This window comes from Electrona antarctica, assembly GCF_951216825.1.
Source record: "Electrona antarctica genome assembly, chromosome: 8".
Lineage (NCBI taxonomy): Eukaryota > Metazoa > Chordata > Actinopteri > Myctophiformes > Myctophidae > Electrona > Electrona antarctica.
Window position 1 is genome coordinate 27,816,130 of NC_136789.1, and position 23,943 is coordinate 27,840,072.

Consider the following 23,943-nt stretch of genomic DNA (forward strand, 5'->3'; position numbering starts at 1 on the left):
ACACACACACACACACTCCACACACACACACAACGTAAATCAATAAATAAAACACTATTAGACCTCAGGAAAAATACATGTAGATTTATTTGACTATTCTTCCCTGGTGTGTTTGTGTATGTCAACCACAAAGCACAAACTGCATTTCATTTTGAAACCTTTTCATTCTGAGGACACGTGTGACTTTTATTTCTTAGATCACTGTTACTCCAAGTGGGGTCCAGTCCAGGGACCCCCAGGCAAAATGAGGAACCGTTTAAGACACTTCCGAATCCGATCTACAAGGTCACATGTTGTGTTGTTGTAGATCTGTTATTAAAATTATATAAAACCAGTAAGACGCCTGAGGGCGAGAAGCGACCTCGCCTTGTTGATGGCAGACTGCTGGGCGAGCGTTGGCGCTTTGGCATGGGGGTCAGATCAACATGGAATGAATTCTGTACTGGCCATATAAATGTCAGAAACAGGTCAGCTCCAGTATTATGGAGATCTAAGGGTGGTAGCGGGGACATTCTCTTGAGTGTACAGGGTTTGATGAGGGCCCAGGTAGGGCCGGGCCTTAATTTTCAGGCCTGTTGAGAACTCTAGATTTCGCCTGCTGCCGGGCACAGCTGCACTAATAACTTTGGGCCAGGCCCGTCTAGAGTTTGAAATTTTAATGAACGGGTATAAGTCAAAAGGGAGACAGTGAAGAGGATGGGGAAGGATCAACATATGGAATGTCAGAACAGGTTCTGAAATATATCCATATATGGAGATCTAAGGGTTTGAGGTTTGGGGTCAAATGTAGAGTTGCTGGCCAATAGTGATGACATCATAGGGATCTCCATATATGGGCTTAACTGCGACAGCAGGTCACATTTACTATGACATGGGTCTCCACATCTCCATCCCTGATGATGTCACATGATGTCACGAGACCTGCAGGGCACCATATATGGTGCCCGACACACTAACTGACGAGAAATTCTCGATTCCATAGTTAACTGCGACCTTCGGTCGCAATAATAATAATAATGTACATATCTTGACAAAATATCTCTCATGTGCTCGCTGTAGCACTAAACCTTTTCAAATGGAGGTCCACAGCCAAATACATGTAGGCCTATTATCCGGTACCATGTGTAAATAATATGTAGATTAGGCTATTTGTTTGTTTTTTAATTCATATCTCTGCCCCCCTCCCTTCCTCCTCTTCCATTTCTCTTGGTAATAATAACTGTCAAGGTATGTCGTATACTTGACAATAACCAAAACGATGGAGCTGGCACAAAAACTAATTCAACCCACAATGTCAATGCAGTTGATTCTGATTAATCTGATTACAATGTTGGGTTCTTTTAAATGTTTGAGAATCACTGTTGACATGATAAGGAAGGCATAGAGTGCCTTTCCTCAGCGTGATATTGCACAAGTGTGATATTTAATAATATTTGAACAAATTAAGGAATTGCAAAATGTCCATCCCAGTGTGGACCCCCATCTATTGCACTTGGTGTGATGAGACCCAATCATGTCACCCCATGTAATGCATTTAGGTAAGATATATGTTTCATGACTCCGCCTCCTGTGTAGAGTGTCAGCATCTCCATCCACTCACCGGCCAGGCATGGAGACCCAGCCTTCGGGCTCTTGTCCAATCCCGCGCAGAGGTGGGCGGCGATGCCTCCACACGACCCACACAGCCTCTCCAAGTGCCTGAAGTTAAAAGTCCGTGCGCTCCGCTCACCCTGACAAATGTCGCTGTCCCGAAAGGAATACGCACGTATGGGGAGGCACTGTCCCGGACATTAACATCTTCACTGACTGACTCCCGTATACCTTTCTTGCGATTTTTTAAAAATATTTTATAGTAGAGAGAAGACAAAAAACAACACAAAGGAACAAAAGCTGTGTTGTTCTGCAGCACCACTTGGCTAGAACTGAACTGTTTTTGTTTTTAGTGGAGGGGGTTTGTTTTGGACCCAAACGAACCATCCATCCACGGACTGTCACGATGGTTTGCAGCAGCATGCACAGTGCTCTCCTCCCGCTGTGCGTCTCGATAGCAGCTCTGCTGGTGTGCAGCGCGCAGCCAGACGGCAGCGGCAGCGCTCATGGACTCTCGTACGCGCTCCGCTCCGAGCTGTCAGAGGACTCCATTCTGGTGGCCAACAACGGCATCCACGTGCCTTTCGGCAGGTCGGTGTTCGTCGACCCCATCAACGACCTGGTCGTCCAGACGCAGCCGGGCGACCGCTGCAGCATCACCGTGCTGGACAACGACCCGCTGTCGCAGCGGCCGGGCCATCTGTCGCCCAAGAAGTTCTCGTGCGACTTCGGACCCAGCGACGTGACGTACGCGCACTACGGCTCGCGGAGCCCCGCCAAGGACCGCGTGCGGCTGCAGCTCCGGTACGACACGCAGTCCGAGACCGTCATCATCCCGTTCATGATGGAGGTGGAGGTGGTCTTTACGCAGCTGGAGCTGCTGACCAAGAACATGCCTCTCACCGTGGACAAGCTGCACGGCGTGAGTAACCCCATTGACAAGAAGATCCTGGAGTTCACTTACGACCGAGACTCCCACGTGTGCGAGGTGACGTCCCTGGCGTCCCTCGCGCTGCCGCGGTACGGCCGGCTCGTCGACCAGGGGAGACTCGGCAAGATGATGAACTGCGACGAGTTCACGCAGGCCGACATCCGCTACGAGCACACGTTCGACCGCAAGTCGCCCAACAGGGACTACGTGCCCATGGTGGTGGAGCTGCGCGACAAGGAGGGCAACCTGGTCACGCAGGAGTACTTCCACCTGCTCATCCGCGTCAAGGAGGGCGAGGAGAACACGCCGCCCAAGCCCAGCTTCGTGTCCATGATGATGATGGAGGTGAGTCAGTTCGTCATGACGGCTCTCACGCCGGACATGCTGGCCGCTGAGGATGGAGAGTCGGACCCGGACGAGCTGGTGTTCAACATCACCTCTCCCTTGTCGTACGAGGAGGGCTACATAGTCAGCACCGACGACCGGAACCTCCCCATCACGTCCTTCTACCAGAGGGACCTGCGGGACCTGAAGATCGCCTACAAGCCGCCCGCCCTCGACTCGGACACGGAGAGGATCTTCCAGCTGGAGTTCGAGGTGGTGGACACGGAGGGCGCCGTGTCGGACCCCTTCGCCTTCATGATCGTGGTCAAGCCCATGAACTCCATGGCGCCGGTGGTGACGCGCAACACGGGCCAGCTGCTCTACGAGGGCCAGTCGCGGCCGCTGTTCACGGCGCACAACCTGGAGGTCAGCGACGAGGACAACCTGGACGGCGTGGCGCTGATGGTGGTGGACGGGCTGCGCCACGGCCAGCTCACGGTGCTGGGCGCCCGCCGGGGCTTCTTCACGCCCGCCGACCTGGACGCCGGCGTCGTGGTGTACCAGCACGACGGCAGCGACACCTACAGCGACAACATCATCTTCAAGATGACGGACGGCAAGCACGAGGTGGAGTTCCTGTTCCCCATCACCATCGTGCCCACGGACGACGAGCCGCCCATCATCAACGCCAACACCGGCCTGGTGCTGTTCAAGAACCAGATGATGCCCGTCTACCCGTTCATGCTCAGCGCGGCCGACATCGACTCCGAGGACTCCACCATCAGGTTCACCATCGTCCCGCCGTTCTCCGCCATCGGCGCAGCGTTCCTGAGACAGTCGGACGCTCCCGAGGACCCGTCCTCGTGGAGGTTCAACGCCGAGGACGAGGTGTACGAGAAGGAGGTGACGGAGTGGCTGCAGAAGGACATCACGGACGGGAAGCTGTTCTACAAGCACACGGGCCCTCACAACACGGACACGGTCATGGACCAGTTCGTGTTCACGGCGCAGGACGACAACGACCCGCCCAACGAGTCCGGGGAGAGCGTGTTCGTCGTGCGCGTCCTGCCCATCGACGACGTCCCGCCCGAGCTGTTCCCCGGCACCACACTGCAGATGACCGTCCACGAGTACCAGCTCACGCACTTCAGCAAGGAGGTCCTCCGCTACACCGACCTGGACTCGGAGGACCGCGACCTCAAGTACACGGTCACGCAGCCGCCCACCGACACGGACGAGAACAACCCGGCCGCGTTCGGCTCCCTGGTCCTCACGGACAGCCCCGACACAGAGGTCACGGAGTTCACACAAGCCCAGGTCAACCATCACAAGGTGTCTTACAGGTATGGCATAATCGCTATTATCGTTTATCGTGATAAAATACACTCGTATCGTGGATATTTTTCATATAATATTGTAAAATTGTTCTCGGTCGTCATACACTATAGGATGAATTAAGCTTTTGTTGAGCTGCAAATTCAGCACCCTCTTTATTTGATAAAACAAACCACATTTGGTACGCTCTTATTTCACACTACACAAATCGATTCGCCAAAAATAGCAGATCTACAAGCTCACAACGCGTTGCATTGCAACGTGTTGCGAGCTTGTAGATTGCCCATTTTGGTGAACATTCTCCTCAGCATAGGGATGCATGGAGATTCAAGTGTTTACACAAAAGTGGCATTTTAAGTTTTTTTTTTTTTTTACATTTTATTTATTGCTTTTGACAAGATGAGCTACAAACAAGTACAATATAATCCAATTCATGTCAAAAGTACATTTTCTTTCTTACACTTCCCCCCCACCCTTGGTCCAACATACAACGTGCAACATACGACAAAAAATACATACAATTACAAACAAAAAGACAAGAACAAAAACAAAACAAATAATAGTTTAGTTTAGTTTAGTTTATTCGCACGTTAAAAACAGTACAAAACAGGTAACATCAATAAAAGAGAAATATGTGCAGGTGAGAAAATAAACCCATGGAGGGCTTATATGTGGTTCTCACCAAAGATAATACAAATAGTAAATAGACAAAGTAATCAAACAAAGATAATACAAATAGTAAATAGACAAAGTAATCAAACATAGGTATGAAAAACAACAAAAACAAAATACAGCAACAAAATACATTATTTACACTTGTGAAGTGTGTGTGTGTGTGTGTGTGTGTGTGTGTGTGTGTGTGTGTGTGTGTGTGTGTGTGTGTGTGTGTGTGTGTGTGTGTGTGTGTGTGAGTGCGTGTGCGCACTTGCGCGCATTGCACGCACGTGCAAGCCTGAGTGTGCCTAAGTGAACATGCATGTCTGTCTGTGTCTGAGTATGCATAATAAAGCTACATTATGTTAGAATCAAGTGGAGAAAGTTGCTTCGAGAGGCTGGCCCTCAATCTATGTTTAAAGTTACAGAGTGAAGATGAGGAGTTGGTAATAAGTATGTGTGAATTCCAGAGTATAGAACCTCTGACTGTTATGGAGAACTGGCTAAGAGTGGTACGGCTGAAGGGAGGATGAATATTATCAGATTGTCTAGTATTATAATCATGAACTTGAGAGTTGGTCTTAAAATATTCTTTGAAGGGTGTAGGAAGCATATTTGGAAGGTAAGTGCATTTGTAGATGACAGAACAGTCCTGTTCTTTCATCTACAAATGCACTTACCTTCCAAATATGTACGTACAATGTTAATGTCATAGATAGACAATACATTTAGATCTTTAAACAGAGGAGCAGATGGAGCCAAATAATAGTTATGATGTAACTCGCTATCCCTCCTGGCACTTCCTCATGGCACATATGGTATACATATACATTTTAAGTTTTGATTATGGCGATGATATAATATCGTTAATCGCAATAATTTCTGCCACAATACTCGTAACATGTAATCCTCATTAGGGTCCCGTCCCTAATGCTAACATGTAATCCTCATCATGGTTTCCTATCCCGTCCCTAATGGTAACATGTAATCCTCATCATGGTTTCCTATCCCGTCCCTAATGGTAACATGTAATCCTCATGGTCTCCTATCCCGTCCCTAATGGTAACATGTAATCCTCATGGTCTCCTATATCCCGTCCCTAATGGTAACATGTAATCCTCATGGTCTCCTATCTCGTCCCTAATGGTAACATGTAATCCTCATGGTCTCCTATCCCGTCCCTAATGGTAACATGTAATCCTCATGGTCTCCTATCCCGTCCCTAATGGTAACATGTAATCCTCCTGGTTTCCTATCCCGTCCCTAATGGTAACATGTAATCCTCATGGTCTCCTATCCCGTCCCTAATGGTAACATGTAATCCTCATGGTCTCCTATCTCGTCCCTAATGGTGACATGTAATCCTAATCATGGTCTCCTATCCCGTCCCTCCAGGCCGCCTGATGTGGAGCTGGGCATCACGGCCCACGTGGTGCAGCTCCGCTACTCCGTGGAGGACCCGGCGGGGAACAGCGTGGACGGATCATTCACCATCTACCTCCAGCCGGTCAACAACAAGCCGCCCCAGATCACCAACACGGGCTTCCCCGTGTACGAGCGCGGCGTGCACGTCCTCTCCACCGCCGAGCTGGACGCCACGGACCCCGACACGGACGTCAGGCTGATAACCTTCACGCTGAGCCAGCCCCCCGCGCACGGCCAGCTCCAGGAGCAGTTTGCCGACCTGGCGGCGGGGGCTAGATTCAAGCTGGAGGACATCGCGGAGGGCAAGATCTCCTACATCCACGACGGGGACGAGACGGCCAGCGACGAGTTCCTGTTGGACGTCAGCGACGCCATCCACGTGGTCACCGTGACCGTCAGGGTGCAGGTGAGACCCGTGGACGACGAGACCCCCACGGTCAGCCTGCCCCCGGGGACCATAGGCTCCCACCTGGACGTGCTGGAGAACGGAGCCACGGAAATCACCACCAACGTCCTCCAGGGCCGCGACGACGACACAGACGACCTCCAGCTGACCTTCATCGTGGAGGACGCTCCGGAGATGGGAGAGATCCTGGTCAAAGGGGTGCCCGCCACTAGGTTCACGCAGGCCGACATCATCAACGGCTTGGTGGTGTACGCACACACCAGTGGCGAGATAGGCCTCCTGGCCGAAGGGGACGACTTCAATCTGACGCTCACCGACATGTCGGACGAATGGACGGTGGGCGGAAACAAAGTCACGGGAGTTCGTGTGTGGGTGACCATTCTACCGGTCGACAACCAGTCACCCGAGGTGGGGGTTGGGGTGCAGTTCAGTGTCACAGAAGGGGAGAAATACACCATCGGTCCGGAGCACTTGGACGCCGACGACAACGACACGCCGTCAGAAGACATCCTCTGCACCATCATCGTCCAGCCTGCCGCCGGCTACCTGGAGAACATCTCCCCCGCCCCGGGCTCCGAAAAGTCCCGGTCGGGGACGGCGATCAGTGCTTTCACCATCGGAGACGTCAGGGAGGGACATGTCCACTACGTGCAGAGCATTCACAAAGGGGTGGAGCCTGTGGAGGACAGGTTCACGTTCAGATGCTCCGACGGCATCAACTTCTCCGAGAACCTGTTCTTCCCCATCGTCATCGTCCCCACCAACGACGAGATGCCGGAGCTCTACCTGAGGGAGATCGTGGTGATGGAAGGGATGAACATCGTGATCGACACGCCCATCCTGAACGCTGCCGACGGCGACATCCCGGCCGAGGAGCTGACGTTCATCATCTCCAAGCCGCCCAAACACGGCGAGATCTTGAACCAGCTGCCCACCGGCTCGGTCGTGGTGACGAACTTCACACTGGAGCAGATCAGAGAGGCCTCCAGCATCATCTACGAGCACGACGACTCCGAGACCACCGAGGACAGCTTCAACATCATCGTCACGGACGGCAAGCACTTCGTGGAGAAAACGGCCATGATCATGATCATCCCCATCGACGACGAGACTCCTCGCATGCTGATCAACGACGGCCTGGAGGTGGAGATCGGAGAGGCCAAGGAGATCGACGGCAACGCGCTCAAAGCCACGGACTTGGATTCGGATGACAGCGCGCTGACCTTCGTCATCCGCTTTGGACCCGGCCAGGGTCTCCTTCAGAGGAAAACCCCCTCTGGCTCTTTGGAGAACATCACGATGGGCATGAACTTCACGCAGGGCGAGGTGGACGAGGGGCTGATCGTGTACACGCACAACGGCCAGGAGGGTGTCCGCGACCTGGTCAAGTTCGACGTCACCGACGGCATGAACCCGCTCATCGACCGCTACTTCTACATTACCGTGGGCAGCATCGACATGGTGTTCCCCGACGTGGTCAGCAAGGGCGTGTCCCTGAAGGAAGGCGGCCGGGTGACCCTGACCACCGACCTCCTCAGCACCACGGACCTCAACAGCCCCGACGAGCACCTGGTTTTCACCATCACCAGGGCCCCGGTGAGGGGCCACCTGGAGTGCACGGACACCCCCGGGATGCCCATCGCCTCCTTCTCGCAGCTCCAACTCGCCGGCAGCAAGATCTACTACATCCACACCTCCGACGACGAGGTGAAGATGGACAGCTTCGAGTTCGAGGTCACGGACGGCTTCAACCCCGTCTTCAGGACGTTCCGGGTGGCCATCGTGGACGTGGACAACAAGAAGCCCGTGGTGACCATCAACGGCCTCCTGGTCACCGAGGGCCAGACCAAGCTGATCACGCCCTTCGAGCTCACCGCCGAGGACCAGGACACGGCGGAGAAGCTGCTGAGGTAAACGTCTCCTTCTACAGATCACTGCCACCCAAGTGTGTAATGCCCTATAACGCCTTCCCTCAAAAAATGCACATCATTGGCTTCCTTTAAAACCCCTTTTGGTGTTAGCATTATGTTATGCTTTAGCTATTGAAAAATAGGAGCGCTACGAGCTTGTAGGTCTGCTATTTTTGAAAAATCGAAGAACGACTGACATAGTCAGGATGTAGAAGACATCTTTAGAATCTGATCTCAGGTCAAAATGGGTTAGACAAAGGGAGAGGAAATTAGACCCCTCTTTACACCAGGCCCTTTTCTTATTTGTTTTCCTCCATTCTGCACATATAAGGCACTTTTTACTATTTTGAAAAACTATTTTGAATAGTTCAAATAGCCGATCTACAGGCTCACAACACAACGTGTCGGATGTACATCAGCTATTTGAAGTATTTTTTCAATAGCCCATAGTGTTTTAAATTTTGTGCTGACATTGATTGAAATAACGGTGATGGGTCGCACACACCAAGAACACCTTCTTTAGTTTTTGTTCTTGCATAGTGAATAATAGACAAACGTTTCGGCTATCCAGCCTTCATAACCCAAAACATTTGTCTATTATTCACTATGTAAGAATAAAAACTAAAGCAGTTCTTGGTGTGTGCGACCCATCACCGTTATTTCTATTGCATGATTTGAACAGGTAACCATGAGTCTGAGGGCGGTGGTCACAAAGAAAAGTGATGACATTGATGACATTTTGTTGTTATTTTTAATGTCATGTTTATGAATTGAATATAGGACCCGAATGGAAACAAGGCCCCCAAGGTCTTTCTTTGGTGCTATTCCTTTTTGACCAAATGTTTGACACTATACTATAGAGCATCGCAGTCCCGCCCCCTTTCATGATGAAGCCAGGCCCAGGAAATAATTCCCAATGCATTTTCCCCCATAGAACATTTCAAAAAGTATTTATTTAAAGACCTTTTAAGCGTCGTACAAAGCCAACTCGAGTTGACAACAAACAATATTTTGGACCAAACAAATAATTACAAAGAAGAAAAACAACAAAAAAAGTGTTGTAACCTGCCGTTTTCTTCTTCTTTCTAATTATTTGATCGGCCCAAAACATTGTGTTTATTGTCATGATTTGTCACAACTCGAGTTGGCTTTGTCCGCGGCGTAAACGTCTTTAAATAAATACTTTTTGAAAAGTCTATGAGGAAAATGAACGGGGAATCATTTCCTGGGCCCTGGTAGGGGGCGGGACTGGGACGCTCTATATGTTTTCTGCTTTCACATTTCCGTCTAATCCGGTATTGGATCAATCCCACCAGGTTCACGGTCACACAGCTGCCCGTCCACGGGAGGCTCCTGTTCAACGGCTCCTCGCCGGTCAGCAGCTTCACCAAGCAGGACCTCAACGACAACCTCATCAGCTACAAGCACGACGGCACCGAGTCGCCCCATGACTCCTTCTCCTTCACCGTGACCGACGGCACGCACACCGACTTCTACGTCTTCCCCGACACCGTGTTCGAGACGCGCCGCCCGCAGACCGTGAGCATCACCGTGGTGGCCCTGGACAACGGCGTGCCCCAGATGGTGGTCAACAGGGGCGCGCCCACGCTGAAGATCCTGCCCACGGGCCACCTGGGCTACCCCATCGGCCCCAAGGCGCTGAGGGCGGAGGACAGGGACAGCGGCCCGGCCTCGCTGGTGTTCCGCGTCACCGCGCAGCCCGAGCACGGTTACATCATCAACCTGGGACAAGGGAACAACTCTGTGGACACGTTCAGCCAAGGTAAGGACCGGATCTTATTATCCCATTTAGGCCTGACGTCGAAATAAAAAAACGTTCGCTCTGAAAGAATATATATTCAAAGATTTGTGCCGCATTTTTACGATTTTTCTAAAATATAAAATATAATCTTTTTAATGTTTTTGTAAATGAACACCCTATTGATCATCATAACTACAGTGTCACACAACTGCATCAAAAGTAGCAGATCTGAAAGCTCGAAGCGATGCATTTTGAGCTCGTAGATCTGCTACTTTTGATATTTTTGAGTGGTGTAAACCACTCCTACGACTGGCTTTGTGTGCAGAAAAAAATGAGCATGGTTGCTATGTTCAAAATAATTTCTGAATTAAATCACACCCGGGTGAACTGGATGACCGTAGCAACCATGGTCATTTTCTCTGCACAAAAAAAGCCAGTTGTGAAATCACATCCAGGTGTGATTTCATTACGTCAGATCAGAGCTGATCAGGCTATATAATACCTTACCTTATATAATACCTCACATCGGACAAAAACTCCAGCTGAATCAACTTCATGGTCACAAATCATCACATCAGAAGACGAGTCTACCTAGCCAAAGATCTTTAACGTCAGACATTACGTCAGACCACAGCTGATCATGCTATATAAAACCTTACACCACTCAGTTCACACGGGTGTGATTTTTTATTTGAATCCTGAAAACTAAAAAGTAACCAGTTTTGAACATATGAGGTTTCCACTCGACAGACAATATGTACAGTTGTATGTATGGAAACCTTAGTTTCGTTGACAATGTCCAAACCGCAAAAAAAAACCTGTTCCAATTGATCCAGTGTAGTTATTATTTAATCACAAGCTCTTGTTAATACTTTTCATTGATTAAATATATAAAAACCCACAGACAGAATTATCAACTTTTTAAATAAATTAAAAAACGAGTGAACATAGCCAATCTACACAATTGCGATTGTGTTGTGAGCTCGTAGAACGGCTATTTCCGCCGCTGTTCGACGAAGTAGGACATTCATTTTACAAAAAAACAAAAGCATAAAAAGAAATATGGAGATACGAAAGGTTTCTGCCCGACGCCATGCATAATGTATGACACTATATATATAATAGTCCATAATGACTCCATTGCATCTGTAAAATGTTGGTAGCGTTTTAGTGAAGTCGACCTCACACGTTCTCTGTTTTTTGAGTGCTCTTCTCACGCTGCATGATGGATGTAAATGCATGTTTTATGTGCATAATTATCCACGCCAGGTTTGGGGGGGAGTTACAGAAGTTAACCCATTTTGACCTGAGATCAGTTTTCTGTTTCTATGTCAGTGGTTCTTTGATTTTTCAAAAATAGCAGACCTACAAGCTCGTAGCGCGCCACTCGGTGGCGTGCTATGAGCTTGTAGATCTGCTATTTTTCAATATCTAAAGCATGACATAATGCTAACACCAAAAGGGGTTCCCGCCCAAAATGGGTTAATTCACAGCCAGGCCTCGTTTAGAAGTGTCGTCGTGTTTATCAAATGATAATAACAGCTGTGCAAAAAGCTGGTGTTTTCAACCCATGGACCCCGGGAAAGCATCCGTGTCAATTTAGATTCTTAAGTAATTAGCAGCACTATCATTTTTAACCACATACTTTGGCTAATCAAACAGAGCAGATATACAAGCTCACAGTGCACGCCGCGCTATGAACTTGTAGATTTATTTTATTTTATATCAAATCTTTGCTTCTGTGGATCCTTAGGGAAATACATTTTGAGATGGGGGGGGGGGGGGGGGGGGGGGCGGGGGTCCACTCCACGGTCATATACATATCATTATCAGCAATAATAGCAGCATACGCTATTTCAGACAACTGTCAGGATTTCGAGGACATTTTTCATAATCGGCCTCAGATCTTCATGGGTTAAGAGAGACGTGGTTGTGTTCATCAAATCATAATTAGCTGTGCGACAGTGCGAAGCATCAGAGTTAGAGAGAGAGAGGGCTGACGTTTTTAAAACGCACAAAAATGTCTCTCGTACACCAGTAGACGGATAAGGATGAATTATGTATGTGTTGCTTGCATCTCGGGGGAGCTGTTCACCTCTGATGTGGAGCTAGTACAGTGGTTTGTTAAATACACCAGGACAGAGTGGATGTGGTGTGAAAAGGTCAGCGCAGACCTCGCTGTTGGCAGGATGGTATTTGAGTTGTCGCAGCGGCCGTCTCAAAAGTGTACGCGTGTCCAGCTCATTTATTGATATTTTCTAGTACTAGCGTTAAATATCTCCCATGCCGAGGCAGAGCGAGAAGATAATATACTAGTGCTTGTGTTGGTTTCAATATCTCTAGAAAGCAATTACACCTTTTGTGTTGCTTGAGATATCTCTAGAAACCAACTACACCTTTTTTGTTGCTTGAGCTATCTCTACAAATGTATATGTTTAACCACATGAACCCTATTCCGAAGCCCAACATTTAGATTTTAGGCAATTATACTTCGTGTTTTTACCTTGCTTACTATAAATCCAGAGCGATTTATAGTAAGCAAGGTAAAAACACGAAGTATAAATGCATCAAATACATAGAAGTAGTAATCTAGGATCATAGGTAAACCAAGAACTTATAATCGGTCTAAACCACCCGTTTTGTATTTGTTCTTGAGTCGTGCCCCAAAGAAATTGGTCGTTGACCCACAAATGGGTCTCGATCCACAGTTTTGGAATCAGTGGTCTAAACAGTTTAATATAAAAAAATATATATATATAATCTGTACATTGAAACTATACCTTAACTATTGGATGCCAGGTCAACGAAATAATGATCCTGACATAAATAACATTGTGCTATCTAAATGTATTTGCTATACATTGGTGAACATAGCAGATCTGCAAACCCACAACGTGATCGTGTAGCTCATAGTGCGGCACTACGAGTTTGTAGATCTGCTATTTTTTGAAAAATTGTGAAAATGTGGCGCAACTCTTTGAATATATATTCTTTCACAGCGAACATTTTTAACTCATATATTTGCTTCTGCAGGGAACTAAATTTTTTCAGATGGGGGTCCGCAGCCAAATACAGATAATTCCAGGGGTCCTTGAAAAAGGTTGAGCACCACTGACATAGAAACATATAGGATTTTCAGAAAACTGCTAGGATTTAGAAGACATTTCTTTTAGACTCGGCCTCAGGTCTAAATGCGTTAAGAGTGTCTGCTAAATGCCTTAAATTGTAAAATTGTAAGTGCTTGGGCGTGAATGAATGGCCCTTTTAGGCTCACATAGCAATGGATGCCATGGTGTCATTTCACTTCATGCAGCGCGGTGCTGTAAGTAAGAAGAATCAGCACAGCTGATGATGGCTCAGATCAGCAGCGAGGCACGAACAGCCAAACACCGGCGATAGGATGCAAAGAGAGAGGCGGTTGAAAGAGCTCTTCTTGTGTCTGCAGGGAGAGAGAGAGAGAGAGAGAGAGAGAGAGAGACATAATATCTGACAGGCTTCTGAGTGGCTCCACTCTTTAGAAAAGGGCACAGATGAGAGAGCGAGACGGGGAGCGGGGGCAGGGGATAGAATGAAGGGAATAAGGAGCCAACGGAGGGAAGGAGAGAGGAGCGAAGAGGCGTAACAGAAATGAAAGAGCCAAGGTGGGATAGATATGTTTGATGAGAGCGAGGGGACGGACGGACGGACGGACGGACGGACAGAGAGGGATGTGTTGCCAAGTCTGCTTATATTTAAAGGGATAGTTCACAATTTATTTTAACTTAAGTTGTATGAAATACTTGCCATTAATATAGTGGTTGCAACTGTATTTTTTATTGATTGCCCGAGTCCCGTGGTGGGACTTCTGCTCTGGTTTTGGTGAATATTAAGCAGTTCCGGTCATTTTGTGGGGGGCACTGGGGCCATGCATTAATAGTTAATTAATCCACAAAACTAGCGTCATTTGTATTGTTGACCTTTCGTTCAACTTTGACCCCTCTATCACATGGAACTATTTTTTGGGCATAGTGATATGGACACAAATACATAGTTCCGTGTGATAGAGGGGTAAAAAATTAACGAAAGTTGCACTATATGGTAAAAATAGGTCAACAACAATACAATACAACACAATAATTTACTTTGAATGCATGGCCCCCTGTGCCCCCCACAAAATGACCGGAACTACTTAATATTCACCAAAACCAGAGCAGAACTCCCACCACGGGACTCAGGCAATCAATTAATACAGATTGATTGAAGTATTTATTAACAGTTTGCAGAATTACAGTACATTTCAAGTACAACTCAATACAAAAACTGTCAACTGTGAGTGGACGACACACAAGTATTTAACTTGTCTACAAGAGAGCCCACCATTTTCAATTCATCATAACATTTAGAGACGTACAAATATACACAGTTGCAACCACTATATTAATGGCAAGTATTTCATACAACTAAAACAAATCTGAACTATCTCTTTAAGCGACTTTTGGGCTTGTTTCTGCCGCTTATACATTTTCGGGTTGTGTTTTTTATTTTTGTTTCTTTATTTCCAACCATCTGAAAATATTTTGTGCCAGGGGAAAAAAGAAAATACATTTAACATTTAATATAATTTAAGATTTCTTTCATGAAAATAGCAGATCTACAAGCTCTACAACACGTCGCAAAGCTTTGTGAGCTTGTGGATCACGTATTTTCAAATAGTCGATGTATATGTATAGGGTTTAAAAGGATATTTCACCTTCAAACATGTTTGGGATCATTTTAACGTCTACTCAGACGTGTCCATCCTGATCCTATACAAGCCCATTGTAACTTCAAACTCCATTTTAACCGCAACGATATAGATTCATCAAAAAAACACCTGTGCTTGGTTCTGTCTGGTGACTGAAATTGTCCTAGACCTGGCCAACCTGTTTCTGTCGCGAAATCTGGCAACACCGTTCCGTTCGGGAGGAGCGAGCGAGCGGAGTGGAGCGGAGGGGGGAGGGGAGAGGAGGGGAGGGAGGGGATAACTTGTCACGGGACGCAGTGGGGCGAAAGAGACTTGGCCTCCTGTCGTCTTTATTTACTCAGCCCATTTCCAGGGCACGTCCCCCGAGGTGTACCTCTTTAAATATTTGATGACCTTCGTGCCCTCGCAGGCTCGCGGGGAGGGCGTCGTGACTCACTGCTGGAAGAAGAAGCTCTCTGATTTATTATATATTTGTTTTACTTAAGTAAATGTAGTAATAACGGAATGTGAACCGGGCACAGAACCCTCTTATTTCCACATTTTATCCCATCTAGTTCTACAAATGTCTTCTAAATCTTGACAGTTTTCTTGAAAAAACCCATGTTTCTATGTCAGTCGTTCTCAAACATGTTCATGTCAAGGACCCCCCAAAAGAATATATGTAATTGGCCGCCGACCCCCATCTGAAAATATGTTGGCCCAGAAGCAAAGATTTGAGTTAAAAACGTGCACTGTGAAAGAATATATATTCAAAGATTTGCGCCACATTTTTACGATTTTTCAAAAATAGCAAACCTACAAGCTCGTAGCGCGGCACTCGGTGCCGCGCTACAAGCTTGTAGATCTGCTATTTTTCAATAGCTATAGTATAGTAACATAAGTAAAGTAACATAGTGCTTAAAACAAGTAATAACGCAATGTGAATACAGTTGCTGTTGGGGCAGAGAAGCCTCTTATTAATTTTTTATGTTTTGTGTTTTCCACGCCCTGCTTGATCATCGCACTACAGCGTCACGCAAAAGCAGATCTGCAAGCTCGAAGCGCGGCGCCAAGCGACGCGTTTTTGAGCTTGTAGATCTGCTGCTTTTGATGCTTTCGAATTTGAATCCTGAAAAGTAACAGTTTTGGACCTATGAGTTTTACACCCCCGACAGACGATATACTGCAAAATGCCCGTATAAAAACATTTAAAAGTACAAACGTATTATTGGCATTATATAAAAGTACCCAAAAAAACGACTTTAAGAAAATAGGCGATCTACAAGCTGGTGGTGTATCGCAGTGATTCCCAAAGTGGGGTCCGGTTTGGGAACTATTGGTGTATCGCGACAGCATTGTGAGCTTGTAGATGTACGTATAAAACAGGTCTTAATTGGCTAGTTGTATGTTTTTGGAATAATTGTAGTGGACTAAAAAGTACAATATTTGCCTCTGAGATGTAAGTAGTGGGGCATAAGCATAAAGTATTGAAACATGGAAATACAGTAAAGTAAAAAAAAAAAAGTACCTCAAAATTGTACAGTATAGTACTTGAGTGAATGTACTGTACTTCGTTACTGTACTTAACCCATTCTGGGCAGGAACCCCTTTTGGTGTTAGCATTATGTTATGCTTTAGCAATTGAAAAATAGCAGATCTACAAGCTCATAGCTACGAGCTTGTAGGTCTGCTATTTTTGAAAAATCGAAGAACGACTGACATAGAAACATAGCTTTTTCAGAAAACTGTCAGGATGTAGAAGACATTTTTAGAATCTGATCTCAGGTCAGAATGGGTTAACACCACTAGTGTGACTTTACAGTATTGTAACGTTTAGCACCCTCGTTACAGTATGTATGCAAGACCTCCTCGCTGGGAAAGATGCTTCCTCTCCTTCCTCTCCCCCTCCAGCACCCGGGCTACTCGCTACTCGCTCGGAGGGGAACGCACAAAGAATGGAAGCAACTCTTTCCCCCTCGTAAAAATGTTCCATCCGTGCGTTAATCTTTACCTTCTCTCCTCTGTGGATCGAGCGGTAGGTAGGCAGGTATAGGAGAGTTCAGGCTAAAGAGGCACTGTTGCCTCTCCCCCTTTATAAGCGATTTTGGGCTTCAGTTTCTTTGAAGATTGTTTTAGAAAAATAGCAGATCTACAGTCCAAGCTCAAAACGCATCGCATTGTGAGCTTATAGACCGGCTCTTTTCACATACAATAGCGTTTTTTTTAGGTACTCAAAGTCGCTTCACAGCAACAGAATATACAACTTCATTAGGAAGGGAAAAAAACATTTATTTTTCTCCAACATTCTGTTTATTAGATTTTACTTATTTTTTCTTATTTTTTTTAATGAGCTAAAAGGTTAAAAGCTACAAGAGGAAAACAAAACAACAAAGTAAAGGTATGATTAGGTAGGAAGTGGGACTTGAGTGTGTTTTTAAACGTAAAACCGGTAGCCTAATTATAGTCAGTTCTTTTGGGCTTGTTTTCGTAGACCTGGCTGCTTAATTCTCTCGCAAAATCTGGCAACACTGGAGAGAGAGAGGGACCCCCCCCCCCGGCACCACGAGTGTGGTGGTGAGTTTATATTTTTATGAGCACCTTCTTCGTAAGGCATCTATTATTGAAGGTTACAGTTCACAGGGGCCAGGGCCTTTCACAGCCTCAATAATTTGTTTGGGGGAGAGAGAGAATAGGGTTGGGGGGGGGGGGTGCGAGGGAGCTGGCGGTATAGCCCTGTAATTCACGCAGGTTCAGGGGAGAAAAGAACCAGCTGTAGAGGTAGTGGCGGGCTCCCCCCGCTTTCAGAATCCTGTTTTTAACATTCCTCTGGCCTCTCGTCTGTCATTAAAATATCCCTGCAGTCTCACCTGGTTTCTTCTCGGGCTTTATATTTTGACACAGAGAGCGGTGTGAGAGATGAGGATCATTGTGATATTACCCCACAATGAAGAAATGCCTCTGTTATGAGGCATTTATGTTATGTCCTGTATTCAAGATTTTACAAAAATACCCTTTCTTTTTTTTTAATATATATATGTTTTTTGTGGCTTTCGCCTTTATTTTATATGTATTTTTTTTATGGAGGGATAGACAGTGCTGGTTGGTACCTTGCATGGCTTCCGCCGCAATTGGTGTATGAATGTGTGTGTGAATGGGTGAATGTAATGCACAATCTATGTAAAGCGCCTTGGATAAAGGCGCTATATAAATGCACCATTTACAGTAGGCTGACAGGAAATGGGGAGAGAGAGGGGGGGGGGGGGGTGACATGCAGTAAAGGCCGGAATCGGGAGTCGAACCCGCGGCACACTGCCAGACTGGATTACCAGCCAAGGTGCCTGGACCGCTGAGCCATGGCCCAGGCACAAAAATACCCTTTCAAATAATTGTAATAATCATCTAAATCTGCCAAAGAGTATAAAGCATTAAGCAGTGGTTTTCACAGCGGAGTTCACAGAGCCCCAGGCAGGGTCCTTGGAGGGGGTTCCAGGGGGTCCCCAGCAAAAGCGCCACAATCATCTTAATCACTAATCCATGAAAACGTTTGAGAAACACTGGCATAAAGTATTGAAAAAAAGTAAAATGTGCTTATAGTTACTTTCCACCAACCAGTGCTATTATTGACACAAAGAGCCTGACACGTTTGCGGATGAGGGTTCAACAAGCATGTTCTGTTGGTTTAGTTTGAGCGATTGGGGTGTGTAACCTTTATCTGTCTCCTTGGATTACGGATGGCATGACTTTCCCGTAAATGCCCGTCCTGCGGTATAGGAGAATTGCTCATGCCAAACAGCTGATAAGGGATTTGAGTCTGTGTGATATATTAGCAGGAAGAGGCCACGGTTACATTGGCCTGATACGGCACTGGAGCGGGACAGCTTCCATCTTTGAACAATTACACGACAGAGAAGAGCCTAGCGAAGATTCACTAATTCCCTGACTTCAAACGTCTGTTTGAGGATATTTTTGTAGACAGCGCACGATGCTAAACATGAAAGTTTTCACGTTTCAGTCGCTCTCTCTCTCTCCCTCTCCCTCTCTCCATTTAAAATAAACCAAAACCGAGCATTCCATGAATATTATTTTAAAAGGGCATAATAGGGTGCCCGATGGCCTAGCGGTCCAGGTGCATGCCACATTTAGGCTTTGGCCTGACAGTGCGTCCGCGTGTTCGAGTCCCGTTCATGACGACCTTTGCTGCGTGTCTCTCCCCTTCTCCCTCTTTCCTGTCAATCTTCACTTGATACGATCAATAAAGGCAGAAAAGCCAAAAAAAAACAATCTTTAAAGAAAAAAGGGAATAATAATCATTTAAATCTTTTTAAGCTTTATTATGAAAACATTTCAGCCATTGAAATGAGTGGGTGGTGATATTTAAAGTGTCTTGAAACAGCAAATAGTGCAGAGGTGCTGACCACTGTGCAGAAGCACAGATTTGCATGCTGATTAATCCATTTTGGGCGGGAACCCCTTTTGGTGTTCTAAGCATTATGTTATACTTCAGCTATTGAAAAATAGCAGATCTACAAGCTCATAGCGCGGCACCGAGTGCCACGCTATGAACTGGTAGGTCTGCTATTTTTGAAAAATCGTGAAAATGTGCCTGAAATCTTTGAATATATATTATTACAGAGTGAAAATTTTAACTCAAATCTTTGCTTCTGGGGGGTCCCTGGAACAACATATTGTGTGTGTGTCGGCGGCATATTACATATAATTTTTGGGGTCCTTGACATGAAATATTGAGAACCACTGATACAGAAACATGAGGTTTTTCCGAAAAAAATAAATTTTAAAAAGATTTTTTTTTAATTTCGACGTCAGGCCTAAATGGGTTAAGTTTAAAATTAGTAATACACTGTCTGGATGTCACCTTGAATGAGATTAAAAACGGAGTGGTTCTGTAATCAAAGTCAGCTGTGTTTGGAGGAACGTGCAGCCATGGGAATCAAACAGGTGAATGAAATCCAGATTAATTTATATTCATAAGGGTAGCGGTGCATCATCACGCAGCAAGTTTTTGTTCACAGGAAGTAATTAAAATTGCCTTCTTTATGGACTTTTGATATAAAAATACACAAACATGGAAATTCCCCCATTGTTATTGGCATCTATTGTTAGGTATGCCCCATTTGACGACCACGGATATTTGCTCTAAAAGTGTGAAAAATCACATATTTTTCATTTCACTTCCACTTCGTCCACAACACAAATCTTGTATGGGGGGTCCCAAGACTTGGCACAAAATATTTTCAGATAGGGGGTCTGCGCTGCGGCCACAACTTTGAGAACTACTGGTCAGTGCTGTACCTAATTACAGAAGTACTGTACTTAGTTGCTTTGTAGATTTTGATTATTATTACAAAACATTAACCACTTCAACCCTTTATACATTTCGGCATTACGGCGATCTACAAGCTCACAATTTGTCGCGATGCGACACAGGCTGTGAGCTTGTAGATCTGCTACTTTAAAAGGATTTTTATAAATTTTATACACTTGAAAACTTGTGAAATGGGACATTCTGCATTACGAGTACTTTCTATGTTTGGTACTTTAAGTACATTTTGATACTTTACTACTTTTGTACTTTTACTCAAGTAAATTTTAGTTTTTTTAGTATTCAAGTACATTTTAGTTTTTTAGTATTTTTTTAGTATTTTTGCATTGAAAAAAAAAGTAGGGCAACTTTTTCCACCACTGCCACTGGTTATGATTGATAATTAATGCACCATGACAAATTAGCTCCAAAAGAAGCTGAGCGTTTGTCTGACTCCTGCACCGTGTCGTGTGTTTGACACCTCAGCTGACATTGATGACCTGTGTCATTGTGTTTGTCACCTCAGCTGACATTGTTGACCTGTGTCATTGTGTTTGTCACCTCAGCTGACATTGTTGACCTGTGTCATTGTGTTTGTCACCTCAGCTGACATTGATGACCTGTGTCATTGTGTTTGTCACCTCAGCTGACATTGTTGACCTGTGTCATTGTGTTTGTCACCTCAGCTGACATTGGGTACGTTTACATGAGGTCTTTCAACCCCTCTTAATTCCGAATAGAAGTTAAATCCTATTAAACGTTGTCATGTAAACACCTACAAAAACGTAAATCCGAATGAAAATGCTCGATGCGATTTAAAAACCATTCCGATGTCACTGGCCGGATTATTCCGATGTTGAATGCGATTGGCCGAAAGTTGGACTCATGTATACACTGCTTCGGATGTAAATTCATTCTGGTCTTTCTGAGCATGCTCATTTCCAAGGCGCTCCAACTCCAAGGCGCTCATATCCAAGGCGCGCCGAGGAGTTTGCACATAGAGCGCGTTATTTCGTGCATTTTGCAGATCCGAAATACACAAAAAAAAACGTGGAGCAGGCTGCAGCAGCAGTGATGATGATCCCCCTGATCTGTGAGTGTTCAAAGATCCAACCGTCCCGAGTTGATGATCACTCTGATAATTTTCAAACATGTTTGATAGGCCTATAGGTTATATAGCCAGCCTATATGTATCTGGATGCCTCATGCTACTGTAGGCTAAGTGCATCGGGGGACTCACAGAAAGACGGAGGAGAGAGAGGACGAAATGCCGTAGTCCGCTGTTCAGTAATCTCTCTCACACACACACACACACACACACACACACACACACACACAGTCCCAAGAATACGCTATTATCGCTATAATGTCCATCCTCTCCCTTTAAACTTGTATAGGCTATAACTTGCCTATTCCAAGTTGCAACCAAAACGTAATGAAACATAACGGCTTTGCAGTTTAATTGGGACATGTTGTCAGCCTGTAGATCAGCGCTTACTTACACAATGTACGTGCATTGTGCAAAGACGAATCACAAATAAAAAAACGAGATGATCTTTCATGATCACCTTCCCAGCGGAGAAGGGGAGCCGCAGCGGGTGGGGAATAAAAGACGGTAAACATATACGCCCGCCCCTATCCAACCAGCAGCCTCAAAGCTACTGCAGAATGAAATGATGGGATTTCAAAGTGAAAGTATCGTCTTTCACATAATGAATGAACTGCCTATATTTTATGTGTCCAACACGTGTCCATCACGTGAATTAACATGTATCATGTCTTATATCACATCTCCTTGTAAACGCTCATTCGGAATGACCATTTCCCATGTAAACACGCAGCAAAAAACATTACTTCGGATGTATTTTATTCGGAAGTATTTATTCGGAATGATCAGCCTGCATGTAACCGCGGCCAGTGTTGACCTGTGTCATTGTGTTTGTCACCTCAGCTGACATTGACGACCTGAAGATCTGCTATGTGCTGCGGAAGGAGGAAAACGTCACGTCCGACCACTTCGGTTTCTCCGTCCAGGATCACGGTAAGAAAAAAACGTCGCTTCCTTTCAGTCGGAAATGTCTTCCATTTGTATTTCTATTTTATTTTTTATCTGGAGCGACACTTGAAGAGTGTAAACTATGAAGGAGTGCTCGTGCCAGCGGGGAATTCACTTTTGTGCTCATTGCTCAAGGACACTTCCTGCAGGATGTAGTGGGGCTGTTAATGGACACACTTGGGCTTTTTATGGAATTCAAAGATGTCATCTTTCAGGCCATTTTAATGGACACAATTGGGCTTTTATGGAATTCAAAGCTGTCATCTTTCAGGCCATTTTAATTCACTTTCATCCAACCACCAGACATGGACACAAAATAACAGTAAACATTAGATGTTTTTTGCTCAGAAATGCTCACGGTTCTGAGCGAAAGCCATGTGATTTATGTTGTGTAGGAGCAGTGAAACTGTAAACAAGTATTTGTACTACTGTAGAGTTGCATTTCTTTTAAAGGAAACCTCCCAAGTGAAATGATTGCTGCCCAGACGGTCTTTAATATCTTTCTCTAATCTGCCTATAAGATTGGCAGATAATAGAATGTCGCCTGCCATGATATAATAGCTGCTGTAACTGTGGCACAAAATATACATTTTTACACATTTTCCTCATAGGCTAATGGAGGTCGCGTTGATACAGCCTTAACTGCAAGAGACACGGTTATGCCACATTGTATTAACTTTAGCGCAGTAATGAGAATACTCCAAGGTCCGTGGAGGCTGAGTATAAGAGCGCCTTGTTGTGCAAACGTTAATGTACACTTTGAATGCTTTTTAATGCACCTCGATGACGCTTGCAAGGACGCATGTATAATTTGTGAGCTCAGATCCGCAAAACACACACCACAGTATTACATCGTCTCTGTCGGGGGGGAAACCTCATATGTCTTAACCCTGACCTCGAAATGTAAAACATTTCTTCTAAATCCTCCAGTTTTCTGAAATAAATATTTTCACGATTTTTCAAAAATAGCAGACCTACAAGCTCGTAGCACGCCACTCGGTGGCGCGCTATGAGCTTGTAGATCTGCTATTTTTCAATAGCTAAATTATAACATAATGTTTAAAGGAGCATTCAGTGATTTGGGTGATTTGGAAAACCACCCAGTCCGCCCGGTAACAAAATATGCACATGCACGCTCTACAGTGGGGTGAAGTACAACAGACCAACAGCACGTGCACCAAGTCCCGCCCCCACTCGATCATGATTGGAGGAAGGCCCCTCTCATCCTGATTGGATGAAGGCTTTGCCACCCGCCACCAAAACTGAAACTAGGGTTTTTTGACCCCAGGGGCTCACTGGGGACAGGGAGGAACTCCTTATATGGTCAGCGCACTTTATAGTAGGGAGGATTATCCAAAAAATAAGAAAAAATAAGTGATATTTGAATTAAGTGAAATCACTGAATATACCTTTAACTGTTACTTTTTAGGATTCAAATGAAAAAGTAGCACATCTACTAAAGCTCAAAAACACTTTGAGCGTGCGGATCTGCTACTTTTGCTACTTTCTGATCAAGTAGGGGTGTTAA

The 23,943-nt window shown here is 45.6% G+C and overlaps 1 protein-coding gene across 1 annotated transcript in view; it reads left to right on the forward strand.

Annotated features, from left to right (window-relative positions):
* Nucleotides 1-2,416: 2,416 nt before the first annotated feature.
* Nucleotides 2,417-23,943, forward strand: part of LOC306928692 (FRAS1-related extracellular matrix protein 2-like) — a gene marked incomplete at its 3' end in the record, with an annotated part of 185,734 nt that continues 164,207 nt past the window's right edge. Inside the window, exons 1-4 of the mRNA XM_079508962.1 lie at nucleotides 2,417-4,188; nucleotides 6,230-8,575; nucleotides 9,892-10,358; nucleotides 22,311-22,400. Of these exons, the coding sequence (XP_079365088.1) occupies nucleotides 2,432-4,188; nucleotides 6,230-8,575; nucleotides 9,892-10,358; nucleotides 22,311-22,400 (4,660 nt within the window). The 5' untranslated portion in view covers nucleotides 2,417-2,431. The remainder of the gene's footprint in view (nucleotides 4,189-6,229; nucleotides 8,576-9,891; nucleotides 10,359-22,310; nucleotides 22,401-23,943) is intronic.